Source organism: Ursus arctos, unplaced genomic scaffold (assembly GCF_023065955.2).
Source record: "Ursus arctos isolate Adak ecotype North America unplaced genomic scaffold, UrsArc2.0 scaffold_36, whole genome shotgun sequence".
Lineage (NCBI taxonomy): Eukaryota > Metazoa > Chordata > Mammalia > Carnivora > Ursidae > Ursus > Ursus arctos.
Window position 1 is genome coordinate 2,202,953 of NW_026623050.1, and position 25,410 is coordinate 2,228,362.

At 34.3% G+C, this 25,410-nt stretch overlaps 1 protein-coding gene across 8 annotated transcripts in view; it reads right to left on the reverse strand.

Annotated features, from left to right (window-relative positions):
• DPH6 (diphthamine biosynthesis 6) overlaps nucleotides 1-25,410 on the reverse strand; it is a 428,870-nt gene that overhangs the window by 287,944 nt on the left and 115,516 nt on the right. For all 8 annotated transcript variants that reach the window (XM_057306216.1, XM_057306211.1, XM_057306212.1 and 5 more), the window contains exon 6: nucleotides 11,367-11,428. In XM_057306216.1, coding sequence (XP_057162199.1) covers nucleotides 11,367-11,428 — 62 coding nt within the window. The remainder of the gene's footprint in view (nucleotides 1-11,366; nucleotides 11,429-25,410) is intronic.

Below are 25,410 nucleotides of genomic sequence, written 5' to 3' on the forward strand. Positions count from 1 at the left end.
GGCAGAGAAAGTTACTGACTTCTTTTTCTCCACCCTTAGAAATTGCATTTTTATCCTCTGGTGTTGGAAATCTGAAAGAGTAAATAAAATTCACACGTGATAGTCAGTATTTTCCTTATCTCATCAGCCACTGAACCTGTGATGTCACATTCTACCCCTCCCCCATTTTTAGCCATCTGGGGAATGTTATATAGAAAAAGATCTGGATCAGCTGACCGCTGGGTAAGATTAGCACACATACTATTTTGTCTGACATCCACCATTTGGTCCCAACCTTTGTATGAATACAAAGATATTAAGCTAGTACAATAGATAAAATAAAAGTTCTAAAGGATCTTAAACAGTTGAAAAGAAATATGTTGTTGTTTTCTAACCAGTTGGATTATTAATAAAACAAGATCATTTTTTTACTTATTACACAATATAATTTTCATTGCATAAAAGCATGTTCATTGCTTCACACATATCGAAATTGTGCTATGTTCCCTTTTAGATAAAGCTTTTAGGGAAAGTGAACATTGGTTTGTCATCTAACTGTTGTTAAGATAAGCATTTTAAAAAGCATTTTGAACAGATGTGGCTGACTTGGGTCATTTCATGAATTGTAAGAATGCCTTGGAGTCTGAACATTTAAAAAGTGAATTCCTAGTAAATAAAAGGAAATTACTTATATGATTCTATTTTTTCTGGCATACTTATTTATATAGATGGATATTCATACTCATAATAATTCCATTTGAATGCTACTGATTATTGAACTGAAAAAGTTAAGGGCATCTGGTTTCCGCTTAATTTTTATCCTTTTAAAAGATTATAATAAACCCAATTGTGAAAATTTCTTATTAAATCAAGATTTTTCTTCTTTTAAACCTGCTTCATTTATCTGTTTGTCATCTTAAAATTAGAATGAAAAAAAAAAAGTCAAATTAAATCACACTTCATCCTTCTCATCACCTATAGAAAACCATGAGGTTTATAATAACTGCTAAAATTTCATTTTATAAATGATATGCTTAACATACAAAATAATTCATGCTGCATATAATAATTCATAGCACTTATTCACAAATATTTATTGAGTGTCTACTATAGGTTTGGCATTGTTTTAGGTGCTGGGGATAATGATGGGAGCAGACATATAAATTCTGCACAGAATAGCTTATTGTCTGGAGGTACAGATAGAAAGTTAAATAAGAAATTACAATAATGGGTAGTGATTGCTTTGGTGGATGCATGAGATGCTGTGGGATTGTAAACTATAGTACCTAACCAGAAGGAACCCAAAGGCTTCTCAAAGTAAAACTTAAGCTGCTATCTGAACAATGAGTTAACCAGAAAAGGCTAAAAGAGAGAGGGAGAGGCGAGGGACAGAGAGAAGGCAGGAGAGAAGGAAAGACTTTTCTAGAGGGAAGAGCATATGTTAAGACCCAGAGCACATGATGGGTACTAGAAACCGAAGGAAGTATGGCATAGCTGGATCATAACTAGATGAATGGTGAGATGAGGCTGACTAGAAAGAGAACAGATCTTATGGGGCTTCATAAGTCATGCTAAGTCATTATCCTAAGGTCAGTGAGAACCCATGATAGGTTTTAAACACAAAGCTGAACTGATCACATTTATCTTTTAGAAACAGTCTGGTTGCACAGTGGAGAATGGGCTGGAGGGGAGTAAATCAAGAAGCACGAAGAACTGAGAAGTTGCTGGAGTAATCTAGGCAGGATGTGAAGACTTCCTGAACTGGGCAAGTAGCAGTGAGGACAGAGAAGAGAGGGAAGATATTTTGAGAAATATTGTTAGGAGGCTGAATAGTGATTAATTGAACGGAAGAGTGAGGAAAGTTAAAAAAGACTTAAGGAAAATTCCCAGCTTTCTGTGCTGGGAATCTGGATGGATGGTGGTTGTATTTATTGGTACCTCAGTATGAATAGCAATTTGCTGGGAGAGTCCAATGACCTTATCCTTTTCAAATTTTATGTGGCATGATACTATGATATATATACTATACATGTTTCTAAGCTATTGTTAAGCTACTCTGACTCCTTCCTGCTGCTCCTAAATTATAAATACCTCTCATGATTCTCTGTAATATATTCTTCTTAATCAATTTTTTCCCTTGGATATAGCCCATGCACTCCGTGGCTTCAACCATCACCTTTATGCTATTCAGCTCCTGCTAAAACCAACAGTATCACTACTATTTAAGACCATTTATTTTATGCCTTGAAGTTAAGAAAATGATATAATTATTTAATCCTCAAAACAACTTTTAAGAATACAAGAAAGTATAGGTTCTGAAATCAGATGGTTTAAGCACGTGTTCAACATCTGCTATGTCCCAGCTGCGTGACTGTGGGAAAGTAACCCACCCTCTGCATGATCCCTCATCTGCAAAATGTAAGTATCAATGGTCACAACCTCTTAGCTTAGTTGATCAAATAAAATAATGCGTAAAAAGCACTCAGCACAGAGTACGGCACTTAGTAAGCGCTTACAAAATGCACAGCTTTACTATAAAAGCAGGCAAAGCACATATTTGTGGAAGACCGATTTAAGAGTAGGAACTTTAACAAACATTGTAAAATATCACAAAAATAAGAATACTCAACAAACACTTAAGGAACAGTTCTAAACCTTTAAAATTTGATGCAACTCTTATATTAAAACTCATCTACTTTTTTGAACAATGAAAAAATAGCCCTGGGGGGAAAACCCACAAAGGATAAAATACTTTTAGAATCCATTTGTTCACATATCAGATGATAATTTTAGGAAACTGCATAAGTTTAAGAAGCAATAACTATGATTATTCCATAGTTAATTTAGAGTAATAAATGCACAATCCTTAAAGTTGTATTTTTTGACCCAGAAATTACATTCCTAGGAATTTATCTAACGCAAGTAATAATCAGAAATGTATAGGAAGATTTATTAGGAAAGATCATAATCATAACATTGTTCATAACAACTTAAAAATAAGTAACACTGTTTATAATAATTTAGAAATAAGAAATATTTCCAACAAGAGGTAACTCACTGAATTTTTCATAATACATTCATATGTAGGATACAAATATGATGGAATCCACACAACCATTAATTAATGTATTTTCTAAGTATATTCAGTTATGTAGGAAAATAAATATGACATAATGCTAGGAGAACAAAGGACACACTGTATGTATAATCAAACCTAATGAAGTAAATAAAGTATGTACAACTATTTAACTATGTGAACTTGTGTGAAAAACAAACTCTGGGGAAATAAACCATTACAGAGTACACCAACATGTTAGCCATGTGCATTACAGGACAGAAAAAACTATGCTTTTTATACTTTTCTATACTTCCTTATATCTCAAATTTTCAGCAATATGTAGGTATTTTATGTTGTTTTTTGTAATTATGATTTATTTGTATACTTTATCCCCCTTTTTTTCCCTTATCACAGGCAAACATTTTAAAGTATTTAATGTGTATCTTTTGTCTGTGTCTTTGCAAATGTATTATTATTTTGTGTGCCTGTATTTTAAATCATTTCAATGTTACTTTTATGCATTCAACACTTTGCTGCTATATGCACACTGAATATACTTTTCTAACTGCAGCCTTGTATCTCATAATGTGCACTCACTACATTTTAAGTATCTTTCAGGAATGGACATTCATATTGCCTCCAACAACCCCAACACCATCAAAAATAACCCTGCAAAGACTATTTTCACTAATGTCCCCTTATGGAATGATAGGATGGGGATATTTAATTTAGGAACTGCAATAATGCCCTTCAGAATGGTAGCACCAATCTACATTCCTAAGGTTCTCTAAATCCTCATTTATCAACAATTGGCATTATCCAGTTTTCTCATTTTTGCCAAAATGGTATAAGGTAACATCTCACTGTTGCTTTAATTTGTACTTCTCTGATTACTAAATCCATTTGAGCATTGCCTCATATCTGTATTTGCTTTTGAGTATTTCCTGTATAGTGGTTCTCCATAGATTTTGCCATTTTTCTGTTAGGACCGTTACCTACGTGCCAGATACTAAGCTAAGCACCTATTGTTATTACTTCCATTATATACATGGGAACCTAACTAAATCAACATTTGAAGTAAGCAGTAGCATCAGGATTCACACCTGGCCTCCTGAGTACAGAGTTAACTTGCTGATTGCTGTCCTGCCTCTTACCCCATGCAATCCGAATGAACTATGAAGGTATCATCTTTCCTACACCACCTCTTTCACCAACCTGTCTGTCATTCTCACAAATAATATTAATTTATTCAAGGGAAATCATTGTAATACACAAAAATTCCCTTAACCAAAAAAATATTAACTCTTGCATATAATAATATACTAAACGATTAATATATTAGCTGAAATAACTTACAATGTGTCCACCCACATTATACAAGGGGTACCTAACAGGTGGTTCAGGATATCTGAGGTAGGTGAACAAAATGGGTTCCTCTACTTAACCCCTTCTTTTCCTAACCCTACAAGTTCAAAGGTTTTGTTTTCTCTCTTTTTGAATTTCTTGACTATTCAGGAGAGTTTTGTCAACAAGTTGAAAAATGAATATGTGACTGATTTTTTTATCTCACTTAATGAGGTTAATGACATTATTCATAAAGATAAGGACATATATACAGTTCTTAAAATCTGATTTGTCTTAGGCAATGATGGAGAAGACAGAGTCCTAGAAAATAAGTTTTTAAATAATAAAAAACAGCCATACCCTCTAAATGCTGAAAGAAGAGGAGAGTTTGACAAAAGACTCATTTGCTTTTATATTAGAATCATTGTGCTCTGAGTACATCAGGCAATTGATTGAGTCTCCTTTATGAGCATATATAAAAATGAAAGGAAAAAGAGAAAGCAAAAAACCTGGGTTAAAATCTGGGATGTGTCAGATAACTGCTGTACATGTAGTGAGAAACAAATTGGTAATAAATTAGTGTAAAAATTTATTGGGCACTCACTTGATAGAAAGCTCATGTACACACAGACTAGACTATGCAGAACCAGAGAAAAAGACTCTAGATTGTTTTGCATAATCTTCTATAGCCACCAGGAAAAATAATTCCTGTTCAAAATGTGCAATTAGCCATTAATATTCAATCTTTCCCTTTTGAGTAATTTTTACCATTCTGAGAAGCTACTTGTCAAAAGCGACAAAAATAACTACAGCTAAATCCTATAGTAAAATCTCTTCAAACATTGCTTCTGTTCTTCTCTCTCCTTTACTCCTTCAACTCCAGGTACAGCTCTGACAAACTTCTCTCCCTCACATCTCTTACAGTCTTCTCTTTAGTTCCCGTCCTGTTTTCTTTGTGCTTTAGCCTGGATGCTTTATATCACCCTATCTTCCAGGTCTTTAATTGTCTATACAACTGTTTCAAATCTACTGGTAAACCCATGAATTGCGTATTGTGTTCTTAATTTCAGGTTTTGTATTTTAAGTTTCAGAATTCTATTTGATTCTTTTACATAGATTCCAAATTACCCCTAAAATAGTTCATCTTCTCATCCAATGCCACAGTCATTTTAATGTCTAAATCTGACAATCTGATCATATGGATCTTCTGACACTGTTTCTAGCGTGTGTTTCTCTCTCGCTTTCAGTTATCTCATCAGATCTCCTGATATGCTTGGTCATTTCTGATTGCTGAAAATTGTATGTGAAATATTTTAGAGATAATCTGAGGCTCTGAATCATGTTATCTTTTTAAAGAGATAAATAGGCAATCTGAGGAGCACAGGGTCACTTTAATTCAGTCTAGGACTGATACGATTCAAAGCTGGATATAAGTATTTGCAAGGGCTGGACTATTTCTGGTTTGCCTCTACCCCTAAGGTATAACCCATTCAGGAGTCTGACTGAATACCTGAAGGGTTAATCAGGTCGTCTCCACTTTGGTTTGCCTTGAAGTTCAATTTTTGTCTCTTAGCACTATGAAGCTGCTGAAAGCCCATTCAGAATCTCAGCTGGAGTTTTCTCCTCAGCTTCTTGGTATCCCTGTACCATTTTTTGAATTAGAAAATGTCTTAAGGGAATTAGAGGCTTCGTTCTCACTGAAATTCTGGCCCCTCAAATTTTCTCATTTTTTGTAATTCTCTAATGCCTTCCAACATTATTTTTGTTTTAATTCCATGCAACTATTCTAAGTGTTCTAATTGGGAGAATTGGTCTGATATAAGTTATTCCACCATAGCTGAAAATGGATGTCTTCAATGTCTATTGCAATTGAAAACATACATACATTCTGACCCTGTATTTCCATTCTAGGATTTTATCCTACAGATAAATTCATACATGCCCTAAAATATACGTACAGTAATGTTTATTCTAGCATTATTTGAAATAGCAAAAGACATGAAAGAAATCAGTAAGGGATAAAGCCCACCAATAAAGCAGCAGCTCAGCATTTTATCCACATAGGCTGGTCATGGAAACAAATGCCCTGGATCCTTACATGTTAAGATGGAAGGTGGGGAATAATATGCACAGTATGCTCCAATTCTGGTAAAAATGAAAAAAACACATGCATATATATTTACATATGCAAAAAAAGGTTTTGAAGAGATACCTCAGCATAGAGAAGAGTGGTTGGGAAAGAAAATTGGGGGGTATTGGAGCCAGTGGAAGATTTTCCATTACTTGATAGTGTTTGAATTTATTTTTTACACATTATACACTTTAATGCTATCATAAACATTAGAAAAAATGTATAGCATGAGAAGTGCTATATACAGGGAGTCAAAGAAGAAAATGGCAGCTCAAAGAAGGCATATTTAAGCAAGAGTTTAAAGCTTAGACTTTAAGGACAGATTGGATTTAGTTGAGTGAAGGAAAGAGAAAGTCTGCAGAGAAGGGGAGGAGAACATGGAGATACGAGGGAGTACTCACTGTAGGGAAACCATTAATAGTTCCAAACTCATGAAGGATAGGGCGGATGTAGGGGACTGCCTATCTTACAAGCCTCTTTTTCCCCAAGGACAGATTGTGTTGTGTTAAGGAGTTTAAATTTTATTTTGAGGGAATGAGGAACAACAACATGATCAGATTTGCCCTTCACATATATGATGATGACAGTCCTGTGGATTGACGAGGGGTAAATTGGGGAGGAGACAGACTTGAGCTAGAAGACTGTAATAACCTAGGGGAAATCCTAATGTAGTGACAATGAGCATTAAATGGAACAGATTATAAGATATTAAGAAGGCAGAATTAAAAGGAGCTGGGGCCTTACTTATGAGTAATGGAACGTATGAAATAATTTATTAGAATTCACTTTTTATTGGTCTTGGACAACTGAGTAGACAATGGAACCCTTCATGTCAGGGAACATAAAAATGGCATAGATATGTCAGGAAAGAAATGGTCAGTTCTGCACAGCTGAGGTTGAAGTGATTGAGTACATCTAAGAGAGGAAGGTGTCCAGCTGAATACAGATTTCTGGAGCATAAAAAGATGGTGGAGGAAGAGACTTAATTGTCATAAGAAGTCATGGGGGGTATTTAATATCACCACCGAAGGAAGGCTACGGATGGAACAACAACTTATAAGGGCTGGAATATATATGGTAAGCCCCAAAACGAAGCTAAGAAAATACTCAGAAAGCTTGCAGAAGTAGTGGAAGCCAATGGATGACAATGGTTTCAAGAAGGCTTACATTCTTTCAGAGAAACCTAGAAATACAGAGCCTAAAATGCGTTACTGGTATTGAAGAACTAGGGGATGATATATTTGATCACTGTGTTAGAATCATCTAGTGCTTGTTTAAAGATTAGATTCCTGGTCCTTCTGAACTGAGATTTCTTAGGGTGGGAAAAGAGTGTATATTTTAACAAGGTCCCCAATAAACTTCACCCTCAGGTCTGAGAATAACTATGGTAGACTTTAAACTCCTTTAGAACAAGGATCTTATTTAATTCATCATATATACTTCGTGCTTGCCACAGCATTTGCCATATAACAGGTCCTCAATAAATATGTAGTAACTTAAGGATGAGAGCAGTGAATGGACACACAGACAGATGAACACACAACTGAATGAAAGAACTAGTGTCTTTGCCAAAATCTTGGTCGGGTTATTGGAGCTTACGTTCTGGTGGGGTGGGTGAAGGCGTGACAGATAATATACACATAAGCAGATAGATGTAGAGATATCTGTAGAGATCTGTGTTAGCTAGAGTAGTCAGGGAAAGCTTGTCTGAGGAGGTAGCATTTGAGCTGTCACTTAAATTACAAAAAAAGCATTAACCATGTGGTGGTCTGAGTGAAAAGACATTTGCGGCAGTACAAGGTCCTAAGGAGAAAAAGGGTGAATAAAGTGTGTTTAAGTAATAAGGCGGTATCTGTGACTCTGGCTCAGCGAGTGAGATAGAGGCTGGGGGAAAATGAGAATGCTGATCATACACGGCTTCATCAGTTGTGATCTCATAGGAATACGGTTGTTACTCTAACTGCAATGAGAAACGATTTAAATTTTAAACAAAGCAGCGATGTGATTTGATTTACACTTGAAAAAAATTACTCTGGCATCTGTATGAATAATGGATCTTAGCAGGGCAATGGTGGAAGTAAGCAGACCAGTTAGGGGTTGATGAAATATTCCAGACAAGAGATGATTCTACTGTGGTGGTAGTGACAGAGACAGTGAGAAGTGCTTGGGCTTAGAATATATTCTGGAGATAGAGAAGACAAGACCATGCTAATAGGTTAGCCAGAATAAGTAAGGGAAAGAGGAATCTAAAGAATTTGGATTTTAGCTAGTAAGCAATGGGAACTCAAAGTTTTGAAGTGAATAAGTGACACAATTACAGTAGAATATATTAGAACAGTTATCTTGAAGCAGCAAGCAAAATGAATTCCTTGGGAAATAAAATGGAAGGTAGACACAAAATTGGAGTTATTAATACTACTCTAGGTCTGAAGTGACAGGCACTGAACTACGGTGATGACAAAAGGAATGGCAAAAAGTGACATATATAAAGGCCACAATCAAGTTTATGGAGATTTAATTTGCAGTGCCTCTGGACACTAGGGCTTAGCAGACAAATTTGGGCTACAAATATTTGAGAGTCATGAGAATATAGCTAGTTTTTAAAGCCATGTGAGTGACTGAGATCATCCGGAAAAAGTGATAGAGTGAAAATGGAGCCTAGACTAGGAATTGGCAAAAGAGACGAAGACTGACCAGAACAAAAGGAGAAAAACTAGGAGAATGTGGCATCATGGATGCTGATGGAAGCATTTTAAGGAGGAGTGTTTATAACATTCAAATAAGGGCTAAGAAGTGTTGGTTGGGTTTGGTAAAATGGAGATCATGAGTGATCTTGATCAGAACTGTATCCATTTAGAGGTAGAAGGAGAAGCCAGACTCCAGGTACATGAGGCGTCTGAGACGTGAAGAAACACTGACCATCAGTACAGATAACACTTCTGAAATTTTTGGTTTTGAGGCAAAGAAGAGAAGTAGCTAGAGGAATAACTAGATTGCAGTGAGGGAATAGTTAGAATGGGAGAGACAGTGGCATGTTTCAGTATAACATGAAGGAGACCGTAAAGAGAAACAGGAAGAAGCTACTGGAGGGGGTAAGTGATTTCAAGGTGAGTGACTGCTGCTAATGGGATCCAGGGCACAGTGGGGGGGTTAGCCATATGCAGGAGGAAGTCACTTCTCCCAGTTACAGGAAGCAAAAATATGCCTGGGTGCAGGTAAGTTAGCAGGGGTGGTACTCAGAGACAGAGGGATTTCCAGTATGATAGCTTCTATTTTCTTTGTGAAGAAACAAACCATCTACTCAAAAATGAGGGGAAAGGTGAAGGGGATTAATTTTGAGGAGAGTAGAGAAGGAATGCAATAGCCATTATGGAGAATGGACAGATAATTTTCCCAGAGAAATATGAGATTGCCTGGCCATGTTGAAGATGGAACAAAATGATGTCTGCAATTTTGTGTTGAAATATTCTATGATATCCAGGTTAACTCATAATCGACATCATGGCAATCCCAAGCCTCATATGCCTGTTCTACAAAGAACCTCTACATGCCGGACACCTGCATTCACGACTTTAAATTTATGGAGCAGCTTACAAAAAGCTCTTTTGCCAAAGCCCCAGTCTCTCATTTCTGAGGTTCTCTTTCTTTTACACCTGTAAATTTACTTTCGTTATTTATCTACATTGTTTTTTTCAGAAGAAAAATTTAATCTGACAATAGCGAATAGATGTGAACATAGATGCAATGTTGGCCACAGCATGAACTGCTGTGAGAAAAGTCCTGTCAGAGCAGCATAAAAAGCAACCACATCCGTTAGATCAACTTAAATAAGTGACATCAAATTATCTAGAAATCAAATATAATTTGTGACAATTATATGCTCATTTCATTTTTATTTTTATCTTTACTATCTGCCTCGCATATATTAGATGCTTACTGAAGCTTAGTGAAAAAAGGAATGAACATTTCAAAGATGTCTAAGCATTTGGTACATATTGATAAACCATAAAATAATCAAGTGCAAATAACTGAAAGAAAAATCCGAAAACCATAAAGTTAGTAAAGAAGGTAACTGCTAGCACATCTACAGCAACGGTATTAACAATGTCCAGAGACGGTGTTGATAAATTAAGAGAGGGGGAGGGGAACATGATAACCTATTAGAGGAGTTCTGTTCTTTCATAGAAGCAGGGTGATTTTCTTTTTCCATCATAATTGTGAAATGAAATACTCTCATCATTATACTCCTTTAGTTGTCATTGCCATGTGAATAACATTTGCCCCAAACTCTCATAAAATATAATAGTAATAGTTAATAGAAAGGCATGAAAAGAACTACATCTTTCTTTAAAGTTTAGAACACATTTAGGATTTGACAATGATATGGGTTAAATGGCTGTTACTTGAAACCTTAAAATAATTTTTTTTTTTGCTACTCTGCAAGTTAATTTCCTAATTGGTAAAAAAGAAGAGGTTAGATTAGATATCTCTGAAGGAAGTTCCTACTCGCATTTCTGACTGAAAAACATCTGATCACAGAGACTATCAGCTACTTTAGGAGTATAGTACTTCTTATAATAGCATACAATGTCCGTGGTAATAAAAGAAACCTGACAGGATGGTTTCGCTTTAGGTATAGCTTACTTCTTTATTCAGACCAACAAGCTGGTAATGATTTTCATAATTAATTTTAGATATTTTCTTATCCATTAGTTTAATTTTTTTCACAAAACTATGTCATGAATGTTATCAGAGTTTTTCTAAAATAAAATTAATTTTATAATCATCATATCATGGCCTTATTTTTTTCTTCCTTCAGATGCCTATATTTTGAGAAATAGTATAAATTCTTACCTCTAAGAGATAAGGTTCCATTTGATCCAGGGTTTTTCCAAGATGCTTATCTGGATCTAAACCTGCCAAGAAAGATTCAATTTTTTTTTTTTTTTTTTTTTTTTTTAGATAACTATCAGATTGGCAGTCTAAAGATACATTCCCCTTCCCTTTGCCTCTCCTTGCCTAGGAAACCAGTATGTGTATATTTCAAATTACTTTGATCCTAAAGTAAAATGCATTTGGCTAGTATTTACTTTCCTATTCCCCTTAGGTAACTGGTCTTCTTGCTCCTGAAAAATAAGTTCCATACCGAATCATTTCATTGCACTGTGTTAATTTCCAGATGCATTATTTTAATTCATTTTTGTGCAACTGTAATTTGGATGGAAAAACAGGTATCACTTCAAAGATAGGACATTTATGTCCTCAGTATTTTAACTCTTATGGTTATTTTACTCATGGACAATAGTGAGAATTTTCTTACGTATCCCTGTTTTACCTAAACTTTAAAATTCTTACTTAGAAAATGAGAGTAGAAAATAGAAGAGTGGTAGACCCTTATGCCTATATAATTAATTCACTTTATAGAAGGATGCAGATATGGACACAAATAACTGTATTATCAAATTAAATGACATTTCATTTCAATAACCACTTGTGTGATAATGTATTTTCTAAGCAAAAATAGAGACAACTCTGAAAAATCATTATTGTACCAACAGCATGTGCACAATCTTAGATAAAGATGTTCAACTATAAAGTAGAGTTTATGTAGGTAATAAGGTATAGGCAGACAACTACGGCAATACTCTTCCTACATACCAAAACTAACTTGCCAGAGAAGAAAAAGTCACATGCCACAAGTTTTCTATGCAATGAAAGAATTCATTTTAGATATTACATTCATAATATATTTAGATATTTACATATGTAATACATGTATTGACTTAGCCTCATTTAAATAAGTTATTTTTTTATTGGCTTAAATTATTTAGCTTACTAACTACAAAAACTGATTAATAATTTTCTGCTTCTAGTTGGATTCCTTTTTTGGTAACATATTTCTTGTATCACATACCAGAAGAAGGGAAGTCAGACAAAGATTGAAAACTCTTCTGCCACTGAGTATTCTTAGGTGAAACAGACTTCTCATGTCAACTCCCTTCACAGCAATCTTATTCTCACGGTGTATTCATTAAAATTAAAATTTCAAGGAGATGGGTGAACATGTAGATGAACCAATCACTGACTTTGTCCAGTTCCTCTACTTCTACCACCATTTATCAATTCAGTATTTAGAATGAATAAGTAAATGAAATACTTTGAAACACCATGTAATCACCACGCAGATTTAACAAGCATTAACATCATGCCATATTTCCTCTACAACTTTTTTTAAAGAAACAAACACCACCAACACAATAGAATATCACGGTATATCTACTCTTAGTCTACATCCCCTATACTTCTACATGGTAACCACTATTTAGAAGTTGGTGAGTTACTAATTATGCTTTTATAATTTTACTACAAATGTATGTATCCAAACACTATTTAGAATTGTTCATGTATATTGAATTTTTACATGAATAGATATAATCTTTAATTTGATTTTTTCAATTCACATTATTAATGAGATTTACTTATATTGATTACCATGTCTCTGGTCTATTCATTTTTATTATTGTATCCTATTCCATTATATGGATATACCAGAATTTAATTCTACATTTTCCAGCAGATGGGTATTTGGGCACTGGGTTGTTTCTAATTCCTGTTTTGCCACAAGTATTTTTTATGCTGCAGTGAATATGCTTTTATGTGGAATTACTATGATAGAGGAAAATATATACATATAATTGTGTGTGTATAATCTTCAAGTCTATTAGATATTGCCAAATTGCTCTCCAAAGCAGTATTACCAATTTGTACTCCCACTATGAGGACACAGAATTCCTATTTCACATAATGTAAAAATAATTTAGTGGTGTCAGAATTTTAAATCTTTGCTAAGCTGATATATATTGTTTTAGATACTTGTTTTAATTTTCATTTTCTGATTATTATCAAAAGTAAGCACCATACCCAACACAGATGGTTTCCGAGGTGAATTCTACTAAATATTTAAGGAAGAGTTAATACTTACTCTTCTTGAACTATTCCAAAAAATAGAAGAGGAAGGAAAACTTCCAAATTCATTCTATAAGGCCCACATTACCCTGATAATGAAAATCAGATAAAGAAACTACAGAAAAAGAAAACTACAGGCCAATATCTGATGAACATAGATAAACATCCACAGTAAGATATTACCAAACTGCATCCAACAATACAGTAAAAAAAAAAAAAAAAAAAAAAAAAATCATTCACCATGATCATGTGGGATTTATTCCAGGGATACTAGGGTGGTTCAATATTTGCAAACCAATAAACAGGATACACCAAATCAGCAAAAGAAAGGGTAACAGTTATATGATCATGTCAATAGATGCAGAAAAAGCACCTGACAGAGTACAACCTTCATTCATGATAAAAACTCTCAACAAAGTAGGTTTAGAAGGAACACAGCTCAACATTATAAAGGCCATATATAAAAAACCCACAGCTAACTTCATTCTAAACGCTGAAAAACAAAGCTTTTCCTCTAACATCAGGAAAAAGACAAGGATGTCCACTCTCCTTCCTTTTATTCAACATAGTACTAGAAGTCCTAGACACGGCAATCAGACAAGGAAAAGAAGTAAAAGGCATCCAAACTGGTAAAGAATAAGTACAACTTTCATATTTGCAGATGACATGATACTATATAGAAAACTCTACAGACTCCACTAAAAAACCTGCTAAAACTGATATACAGATTAAATAAAGTTGTAAGATACAAAATTCACACACAAGTAATCTGCTGCGTTCCTATCTAATAAGGAGATAGCAGAAAGAGAAATTAAGAAAATAATCCCATTTAAAATAGCACCAAAAAGAACAAAATACCTGTGGATAAACTTAAGAAAGGAAGTGAAAGACCTATACTTCAAAAGATATAAATCAATGATGAAAGAAATTGAACATGACACAAACAAATGGAAAGATATTCCATGATCACTGATTGGAAGAACCTATACTGTTGAAATGTCCATACCATCTGAAGCAATCTACAGATTGAATGTAATCCCTATCAAAATACCAATAACATTTTCCACGGAACTAGAACAAATAATCCCAAAATTATATGGAACCACAAAAGACCCCAAATAGCCAAAGCAATCTTGAGAGAGAAGAACAAAGATGGAGGTATCACAATTCCAGATTTCAAGATCTACTACAAAGCTTTAGTGATAAAAACAGTATAGTATTGGTACAAAATAGGATTATATAGACCAATGGAACATAGATCTATAGTTACATAAATCAATGGAACAGAATGGAGAGCACAGAAATAAACCCACACATTTATGGTCAATTAATCTATGACAAGGGAAGAAAGAATAAAGAATCTACAACGGGGAAAAGACAGTCTCCAACAAATGGTGCTGGGAAAACCAAACATGCAAAAGAATGAAACCGGACCACTTTCTTATACCATATACAAAAATAAAATGGATTAAAGACCTAAATGTGAGACCTAAATTCATAAAATTCCTAGCAGAAAACAGGTAGTAATTTCTTTGACATCAGCCATGGAAACATCTTTCTAGATATGCCTCCTAAGGCAAGGGAAACAAAAGCAAAATCCAACTACTGGGACTACACCAAAATAAAAAGCTTTTGCATGGTGAAGGAAACCATCAACAAAACAAAAAGCAACTACTGAATAGGGTATCTGCAAACGATATATCCAGTAAGGGGTTAATATCCAAAATATACAAAGAATTTTCACAACTCAACACCAAAAAAACCCCCAAAATAACCTGATTTAAAAATCAGCTAGAACTTGAACAGACATTTTTTTTTTAAAGACATACATATGCCCAACAGACACATGAAAAAAATGCTCAACATCACTCATCATCAGGGAAATGCAAATTAAAACCATAATGAGGTATCAATTTACACCTGTTGGAATGGCTAAACACACACACACACACACACACACACACGAAGTATTTGTGAGCATGTGAGCACAAAGGAACCCTTGTGCATTGCTGGTGGGACTGCAAACTGGTGCAGCCAATGTGGAAAACAGTATGGAGGTTCCTGAAAAAATTATGCTTTACATATTTGAGAGCTGTGTTGTTATGTGCATACACACTCACAATTTCTAAAACTTTTTGATAAGATTATTCTTTTTATCAATAAGTAATGACCTATTCATCTCCATATATCTTCATATGTGATTTTTATCTTATACTCTATTTACCAGCATTTCAACGCCAGCTTTATTTTGTTAATATTTCACCGGCATATATTTTTCCATCATTTATTCTCAAATTTTCTGTGTGCTTTCATTTTAGATGCCACTTACAAATTACATATAACTGGATTTAAAAATTTTTTATCCTATCTTATAAATACAACTCTAAAGAATGGAGTTTAACCATTTTACATTTTTAATATTTTATGTTATATGTCTGGATCTGTTTCTATCATCTTATTACAGATTTCCTGTTTTATTAAGCTTTATACTTATTTGTTCTTTTGCTATTTTCTGCCTCACGCTGTACTGAAAGGATTTTTGTCTGTCTGTTTTCTCTGCTGATTAGGAAGCTGTAGACTGAATTTCTACTCTTTCAGTAATCACTTGTAATTTTTAACATACATTCAAAACCATACTTTTAAAGTCTAAAAGGTATTATCTAAGGGGGGGGTAATCAGAAGGCGGAATGAAGCATGAGAGACTATGGACTCTGAGAAACAAACTGAGGGCTTCAGAGGGGAGGTGGGTGGGGGAATGGGATAGGCTGGTGATGGGTAGTACGGAGGGCACGTATTGCATGGTGCACTGGGTGTTAGACGCAACTAATGAATCATCGAACTTTACATCAAAAACCAGGGATGTACTGTATGGTGAGTAACATAATATAATAAAAATAGTATTATAATAAAAAAAAGAAATCAATAAGGAAATGGAAGACTTGTCTCTAGAATACTCATCCCCAAACAGAAAAATGCACATTCTTCTCATGTGCACATGGAGCATTCCCCAGGAAAAACCACATCCTAGGCCAGAAAACAAGACTCCATAAATTTAAAAGGATTAAAATCATGCAATGTATCATCTTTACCAACAGTGGAACTGAATTAGAAATCAATAATTTTATACATAAAACATCCAATAAAGTCTATTTTTAAAAGTAAAAAATAAAAAAAATAAAAGGTATTATCTAAGAGTTATGAATATTAGAATATAAATTTAACAATTTGTTTAGCACCCTTTTGACTGAGAGAAGTTAGCATGTTTTCACTAGGTACTAAATAAGCCCCACCATTTCAGTTGCTATTACTGTGTTAACTTTAAGTTGCATCATTTTGTCAAGAAAAATTAAGCCCGCCAACATATTTTACAGTGTCTATGTTCCCAATTATTTCTCATTCATTTCTCCTGGAATTCAATCTATTTCTAACTGCAATTCATTCTTCACTTTTTTACTGAAGATCTGAGAGTGGTAAAGTCTCTGAGGTTTTAGATGTCTGAAAATGTCCTAGTTCACTCACATCATTACATAATTATTTAGTTGTAGTATATTACTTCTTTAGAAATTAGTCATTCTTAATAAGATTTATGCTGTCAGTCTAATAGTGGTTCCCAGATAAGAAATTTTTTTTTTCTGTGCTAAATCGTAGTTTTAAATGTACTTGTGACATTCTGTAATTTTAATATAATGTGTGTGGGTGTATTTTTATTTTTATTTATACTTTATAGCACCTATATATATTTTTAATTATAAAACATTTTTCAAGTCTAGAAAATTTTCAGTCATTATATCTGTAAGTATTATTTTTCTGCCTTCTATTTTTTTTTCTGAAACATCTGTTACACAAATATTTCAATTTCTAATCTATCCTACATATTTTTAAATTGCTCTTAAATTTTTTTTTTCTCTGTCTATATTGCCTTTTGGGTCAATTATTTTTTTTCTGCTTCATTCATTCTCTCTCTGACTTGGCCCACCTAGAGTTTATTCTGCCCACTGAGCTTTTTGTTTTTTAAGTGACTATATGTTTCATTTCCAATATTTCTTTTTTTTTTCTTTTTTAAAGATTTTATTTATTTATTCGACAGACATAGAGACAGCCAGCGAGAGAGGGAACACAAGCAGGGGGAGTCCAATATTTCTAATTGGTTACTTTTCAGGTCACCTTGTTGCTGTTTCACTGTGATTTATTTTTCTATTTTTTTAAAAGATTTTATTTATTTACTTGACAGAGAGAGAGAGAGAGCACACAAGCAGGGAGAGTGGCAGGCAGAGGGAGAAGCAGGCTCCCCGCTGAGCTGGGAACCCCATGAGGGACAATGTGATTTATTTTTCTAATTGACTGCTTTTTTTTTAATGGATGTTTTATTTTTCTTTATCTCTTTGAGGTTCTCTCTCATATGGGGGACTTTCAATCTCTGTTTTCCCCCGGGATTATAATCTCCCCAACTGCTTTTGCTTGCTTCCTAACCCTTTGTATTATAGCCCCATAGTTCAGTTCTGCTTACTATTTTGTGTTTACTCATTTCTACTTCACAGAGATGTTTATTATGTTTTCCAGCACAACTATGTCTTTCATACTTTTCCTTCACATATTCATATAAAGCACGAATGTACAAGGCTTGCATGAATGGAAGTCACTGTTTATCTTTCCTTCCAATTTGTTGATTCTTACATATTGGTTTAACAGCATAACCTATCTCACTCAGCATTTGTGCACACAACATTAAAATCAAAGTCTCTCATGATTGAATCTAATAATTTACATTTTGCTTCTTTGTAAGGATCTGGGAAAAAATAAATGCCTGTCTAAAAGTCATGAAGGGAATTTAAGAGCATATGGTTTTACACAGGTAAGCCTGGGAGATCAAACTGATGATCTTCCCATTTTTCTTGTAGTCTTTTAATTCATTATAGAATCATCAAGTCTCAGCTCTGAACTGTAAACGTATAGAAATAGCTGTTGCACCTCATTTCAGCGACTGCTGCATTCCATGATGTAGATAAAGTAATTTGGTTTGCCTTTAGATAAGAGTCAGTAAAATACATAAACATTAGCCACAGAGGGCACAATTTTTTCCACATGAATCTGTCATCATCACACAGGCATACTATGTTAAAAATTAGTTGATTATTTCAAGATTTTTCTTCTGTATTCATGGAAGTATTTTCAATTTATTTATTCCTGGGCTAAGCAGTGAACATTCTGTGGCACTAAAAATATTAATTCAAAATTTAAAACTTAGAGAAGATTTTCAAATATTTTCCTGAAACACATTATAGACCATTTCACTACAGTAGAAAATCATTGTAAAGTTATAAAATAGCTAACATAAAAGAGCTACATTTCTTTTCTCTCAGAGTTAATAATGAAATAAGCTGCAAGTATAAGTCTTTACAGTATGGTAACGGGGTCTGTGTCATGTTCAGTGAGTGTGGTAGGTGCTGCTATGATTCATGGTCTGATGCTTTAGACATTTCACATAGGGAAGACGACCAATCAGTAACATTCCACATACACAAAGCAATAGAAGATTTCACTGGACATATAAAATCAAGAGAATTGCACGACCTGAGAAATAAACAATTTTGACACACTGTAAATTTATTGGAGGTTATATCTGGTGATTTTGGTAGGATTCTTTGGCATGAACAATGATTTAAAAGTTCTTATCTCATGATCTGATACTATTTGAATAGACTATAATTCTTTTCAGAAAAGCGTCTAAGTTTTATAATGAAACTGTCTAGATTCAGTATAATAGTCTACATATTCTCTTGAATGGGTCGTTCTACTTTAAATCAACAATGTATATGATACACACTTGTGTCAGGCTAACATATTCCATTGTACTTGATTATGACTACTTGAGTCCGTTTCTCCTGATGCTTTGCTGGGTACTCTAAGTGAAGTCTGTCTTTGCTTCCATTTTTCTTTTCATTAGAAAGTGACAAATCATTGGGGACCTCATCATCACTGCCCATATGACATGCCCATATGAAATTTCAGACTGTTTTTATAAAATATTTTCTTGGATAAGATCCAGAGATCACTAGAATTCAAGCTACTCTCTTGGCCTAAAACCACCCTGATCTCAGAGATCTCTTCTAAATCAGTTGACACTATTGCATGTGGGATGATATTACTCAGGGATATGGTAGGAAAATTATTCATCCTATCCCAGAATATATTCAGATATGGAACTTTTCTTAAGAAATCTTTACTGCCTAGAACACTTATGATTCCATAAATATTAAACTACATGCAAATGAACTCTTTGTAACTTATTTTTATAAATATAATGAAAGATTGAATATTTAATTTTCTTACACTTTCACATATTTTTTCACAAGTTTCCTCACTTAGAAACATTCTAGCATTGTATGTACAGTCTTTATGATATTTAATTTCTCTAAATGGAACAAGAATATTATTTAAAAAATTTTAAAACGAGGATCTGGAGAAACAAATCACTTTAACATGAAAAACCTGTTAACTTATCTATAATTATGAAGCTCAAGGATGTCAGTCTTTTATCTCATGTATTTTTGGTTTGGGTATTTTTTAAAAAGATTTATTTATTTATTTTAGAGAGACAGAAAGCACAAGCAAGAGGGCCAGAGGGAGAGAGAACCTCAAGCACACTCTGTGCTGAGCATGAAGCCCGATGGGGGGCTTGATCTCAGGACCTTGAGATCACAACCTGAGTTGAAACCAACAGATGTTCAACAGACTGTGCCATGCAGGCACCCCAGGTTTGGGTATTTAAAAAAAATATTTTATTTATTTATTTGACACAGAGAGAGAGAGAGAGAGAGAGAGAGGGAGGGAGGGAGAGCAAGCATAAACAGGGCGAGCAGCAGAGGGAGAGGGAGAAGCAGGCTCCCTAGCAGGGAGCCTGATGCGGGGCTCGATCCCAGGACCCCAGGATCATGACCTGAGCCTAAGGCAAACGCTTAACCAACTGAGCCACCCAGGCACCCCGGTTTGGGTATTATTTAACTAGATGATATGCATGGAGAATTCTGAAGTTCTTGAATGTCTCTCCTAACTGAGTCCTTCATAACTGAAAATGGAAGGGGTCAGATTAGTATCAAAAAATATTTTTATCATTGGACTTATTTTTTAACTTTTGTGCTTTAAATGGTTTAAAGAGAAACATTAAATAATGAAGTCAATGTTTGAGTTAAAATTTAACACAAAGGTTAGACAACATTAATAACTTCTCAGTTTAATTTCTTGTTTTACCAATAAGAATCCACTTATATTTCTAAGTATAACCAAGGATGCTAATATACCAATATATCTGTATTACATAGAGTCATTTTATGTATGTATGTGATCCCCCATACCCAACATGGGGCTTAAACTCACAACCCTGAGATCAAGAGTTGCACGCTCTACCGACTGAGCCAGCCAGGCACCCCATATATAGAGTCATTTTAAAATATAAGAATATATAGGGGCGCCTGGGTGGCTCAGTCCTTAACGTCTGCCTTCAGCTCAGGGCGTGATCCCGGCATTCTGGGATCGAGCCCCACATCAGGCTCCTCTACTGGGAGCCTGCTTCTCCCTCTCCCACTCCCCCTGCTTGGGGTCCCTCTCTTGCTGGCTGTCTCTCTCTCTCTCTCTGTCAAATAAATATATAAAATCTTTTAAAAAAATATATAAGAATATATAACAATACCTCAGTAATTTTTAAAGCTATCTTATGCATTCATTCTATTTTCAATTTTTAAGCAATAGCCATTTAACTTGTATATGTCATCAGTCCAAAAGGCATATAATCCTCTCTTTCTTTAAATAAACCCTCTATCTAGACCCAATACAATTTCAGTATAATTTGAAAATTTCTCTCCTAATCTTTGTAATGTCATCATTCCCATTTTATTTTATATAAAATCACATTATGTTAAAACCCTTTGAGGGGCTGCGAAAAACCTATGAAAAAGCCACAATGGTTCATGGGCTTTTTCAATGAAATTCAACTTTATCTAAAAGCATTAATTTATCCCAGTCCTTGAAAAAGATGTTTCTTTTTTAGATTCATTCCATTTAGGTGTCTCTTGTGAAGCCTGGGTCATGAATGGACATAAACTGTGCTTCCCCCAAATCGTAACAGTCTGTTGAATTTACCTCCTGAATCAGCGAGTGGTAGAATGCGAGACTCAATGTATATATCTCCTCTATGAAAACCTTTTTAATCATCAAGAAGGTTATATTTATTAATGTTAACATACATATCAATATCAAGAAATATCAATATTAATAAAGAAGATGATTATAATCCATAAAACCCAGGGTACTGTTATGTTTAGAGTAAATTTTAACTCAAATACATAAATAAGTTACTTAAAAGTTACTAACAGATTTTTCTAAAAAGTGGAGAAAAAAAATTTACTGTAAATCCTGACACCTAACCATTTAATCATGTCTTATAGACATTCCTTGATGGAAGCTGGGTGGATGAATAAACCCACAACAAGACCTAGGCACTGGATAACTCCATGCAGAATTAAGAAATTAATTAGGAGGAAGAACCATAATTTGCAGAGCTGACATCTATTTTACTTTACTTTCATGTATCAATGGGAAGCAATTACAATTCAATTAAAATATTCAATTTTATTACTTTACTGACTGACCTTGAAGTTAATGCCTGTTTTATTTAATTGCATCATCTATGAATAAATGTTAACCCTACAATGTTATGCCCCATTATTTTCAATGCATTTTTCAACTTCTCAACTGAATTATATCAGTCAATTTATTATCTACTGTCATGAAAGCAAGTGGAGGTTTATTTCTTCACGACAGCCCAATATATGATATGAGAGAAACATCACAAAATGTTTGATAATGCTATTTTTAAGAGAGTCAAGTAAAATGAATTGTGTTCTCATCTTAACATTCGTAGCCTAGACTTTTACTGTAAAATCAGTAGATGGTATTAGAAGAGGTATAATCACTCTGAGAAGCAATTTCTGGTTTGCCTATAACTCTTGATAAATTCAGTACAGACAGCAATGGAGCATCCCATGTACCTTCAAAAGCTAAGTGTGTGCGCACACACACACACACACACACACCCACACACCCACACCCCTAATAATCTCTTCCTATTTCTACCACATTGACCAGCCACCAGAATAAGCAGATCCCATTTAAAAAACTTTAATGGTTTTGTCTGTAAATACAACTTCTTTTTTTTTGTTGTTGTTGTTGTTCCTAGACTACAGTTGAGCACACCATTATTCTATAATTGAGCATTTCAGAAATGAAATGACTAAATTTATGTTATAATGAACAGATAAGAAAGACTGATTATACAATCTCCAAAGTAAAGATAAACTCACGTATTCTGAAAGTTCAATACTTGGGGAAGGATTTTATTTATTTCACTTTCCAAATTTTCCATTTCTACAGTTAGACCATTAAATGCTTACCTTAGAGGTTGTATTGGAACTCATCTCAACATAGCTTCTCTCTGAAATCTATTACTTGGTACTTTACTTCAGTGTAAGTAACATAAAAGAGACTCAGATACTTTATGGATTCACCTTTAAGATCCATGACGTCCATAAAATGAGTGACCAATAAATCATATTAAGTATAATTATGCAGTTAATGATAATCAATACTTGCTGTTGATCCCACATGGTCCTTTTTTCTACCTTTAAAAATATTATACAGTTACCATGTAAAAAATGGATCAAAAGTAAAAAATATGAGTTTCAAACAGGGGGATTTTTTTTTAAAGGGGGGATTTGAAATTATTTCTTTCAGAAATATCTTTCTAACTTTTCATAGTGGTATTTAACATGATAAGTACTGGAAACTGAAAGAAGCTCAATATAAGTAGGGAGTGTTTGAAGGAGTAAAAGTTGAGGTTAAAAAGGTAGACAAAAGCCAGATCCTATAGGGCCTTGTGTTTCATCTTAAAGAATTTACACTTGAGTATCAGATCATACAGAAGACAGAGAAATGCTAAGCAGAGGAATGACATGATCCAATTTGACTTTCAGAAAGATCATTCTAGCTTCAGTCTAATTCCTTGGCAGGAAACAAGACTGAAGCCAAGAAGGCAAATAAAGGGGCTGCTGCAATAGTGAGAGAGAATATAACTGACAAGGCAATTGGTATGAAAGGAAAAGAACAGGTTTGAGACCAACATATAATAGTAGGATATACATAGTACTTGCTGATGAACTAGGTATGGGAAATACAGGGAAGAGAAGGCAAGGATGATTTTCAGGTTTCTGACTTTGGATAAATTTAAAGATGGTGGTAACATTTACTTCAGGTAGAGGACAATAACTTTTGGGAAGGTAAATAAAGGCAGAATCAATTTAGACATGTATCTGAGGCTCCAGAGAATCACCCAAGAAGAGATATCTAATTTGCAATCAGATATAAGGGGTTAAAGTTCAGCATAGACATCTGGGTTAGAGATAATAATGTAGGAATAGAAGCTGTGAGATAAAAATACTCAAGGAGGATATGCAAAGTAAGAAGAGAAAATATAGGAAAGAGCTTTGAGGAATATCAAACTTTAATTGACACTGTAGTCAGAGAGCAGTCCAAAATGCAAATCTGATCTGGTCATTTTCATTTAAAAATCTTTCAGCCATATTCTGGGAAAGATGTTTATATGAGCACTGGCTTCTGATTCTTTCCTTTCCTTCTTGTGATGGTTAATTTTATGTGTAAACTTGAATGGGTTATGAGGTCTCCAGATTAACACTGTTTCTGGGTGTTATCTGTGAGGGTGTGTCTGGATGAGACTGGTATTTGAATATGTGGTCTCAGTGAAGTGGACTGCCCTCCTCAGTGTGGGTGAGCCTCAACCAATACATTAAGGGACAGGGTAGAACAAGGCACAGAGGAAGGAGGAATCTACCCCCCTTTTCCTTCCTCAGTGCTTAAACTGGGACATAATCACATCTTCTTTTGCCTTGGGCTTGGATTTACATCATTGGCTCCCCTTGTTCTCAGGTCTTCCAACTTGAACTAAATTATAGCACTAGTTTTCTTGGGTCTCCAACTTGTAGGCAGCGAATTGTGGGACTTCTCAGCTTCCATAATCACGTAAGTCAATTCTTCATAATACATTTCCTTTTACAACCTATTGGCTCTGTTTCTATGAGGAACCCTGACTAAACATTTCCTAATACATTTCTCCATTCCAAACTCCACTAAAAAAAAAAAAAAAAAAAAAAAAAAAATCACTGAATAAAGGAAGAAAACATCAGGATTGGAACTACCCAGAACTTTAACTAAACTCTGCTTGAGTGAAGATGGAATCAAATTCAAAGGAAAGTCTGTCCTAAGACTTTTCTAGTGAAAGAATAACCTGTTAGAAAAACAAGCAAAGGGGACTCTAGAGAATCCTGATAATAACCCATATTTCAGATATTGCATTTTGAGATGCAATTCCTCATCTGGTTCCTAATGTAAGTTTATCCTGACGGTGACCTATATACACTTATACAAATTTGAGACATCAGCCAATACAATTGTACCTATCTGAAGGAGAATTCACCAAAGGACAAGCCCTACAAACTTTATAGCATATCCTTGCTCCAAGCAATTTTAATAGATAAATGTTGGGACTCTAACTAAGATACGATAGCCTCACTTTCCAACCATGGCAAATACAGAATAATATTGGTTTTAAGGCACTAAACACAAATATCTGCTTGGACAGTATAGTTATTAAATAGTCTTACAATTGAACAGATTAATAGAAAAAGATTAGTGGACTTACTTTCCAAGAGTTTTCAGTTAACTGTTACATATTATCATGGAAGTTGTTTTAGTGTAAGCTGCCTGACACAGACATAAATGTTACTACAGAGAGCTAACTTTTTAACAGCTGCATTAAATAAGATCTTATTTATGTGTGAATATTACATTCTGTGTGTTTTTGATT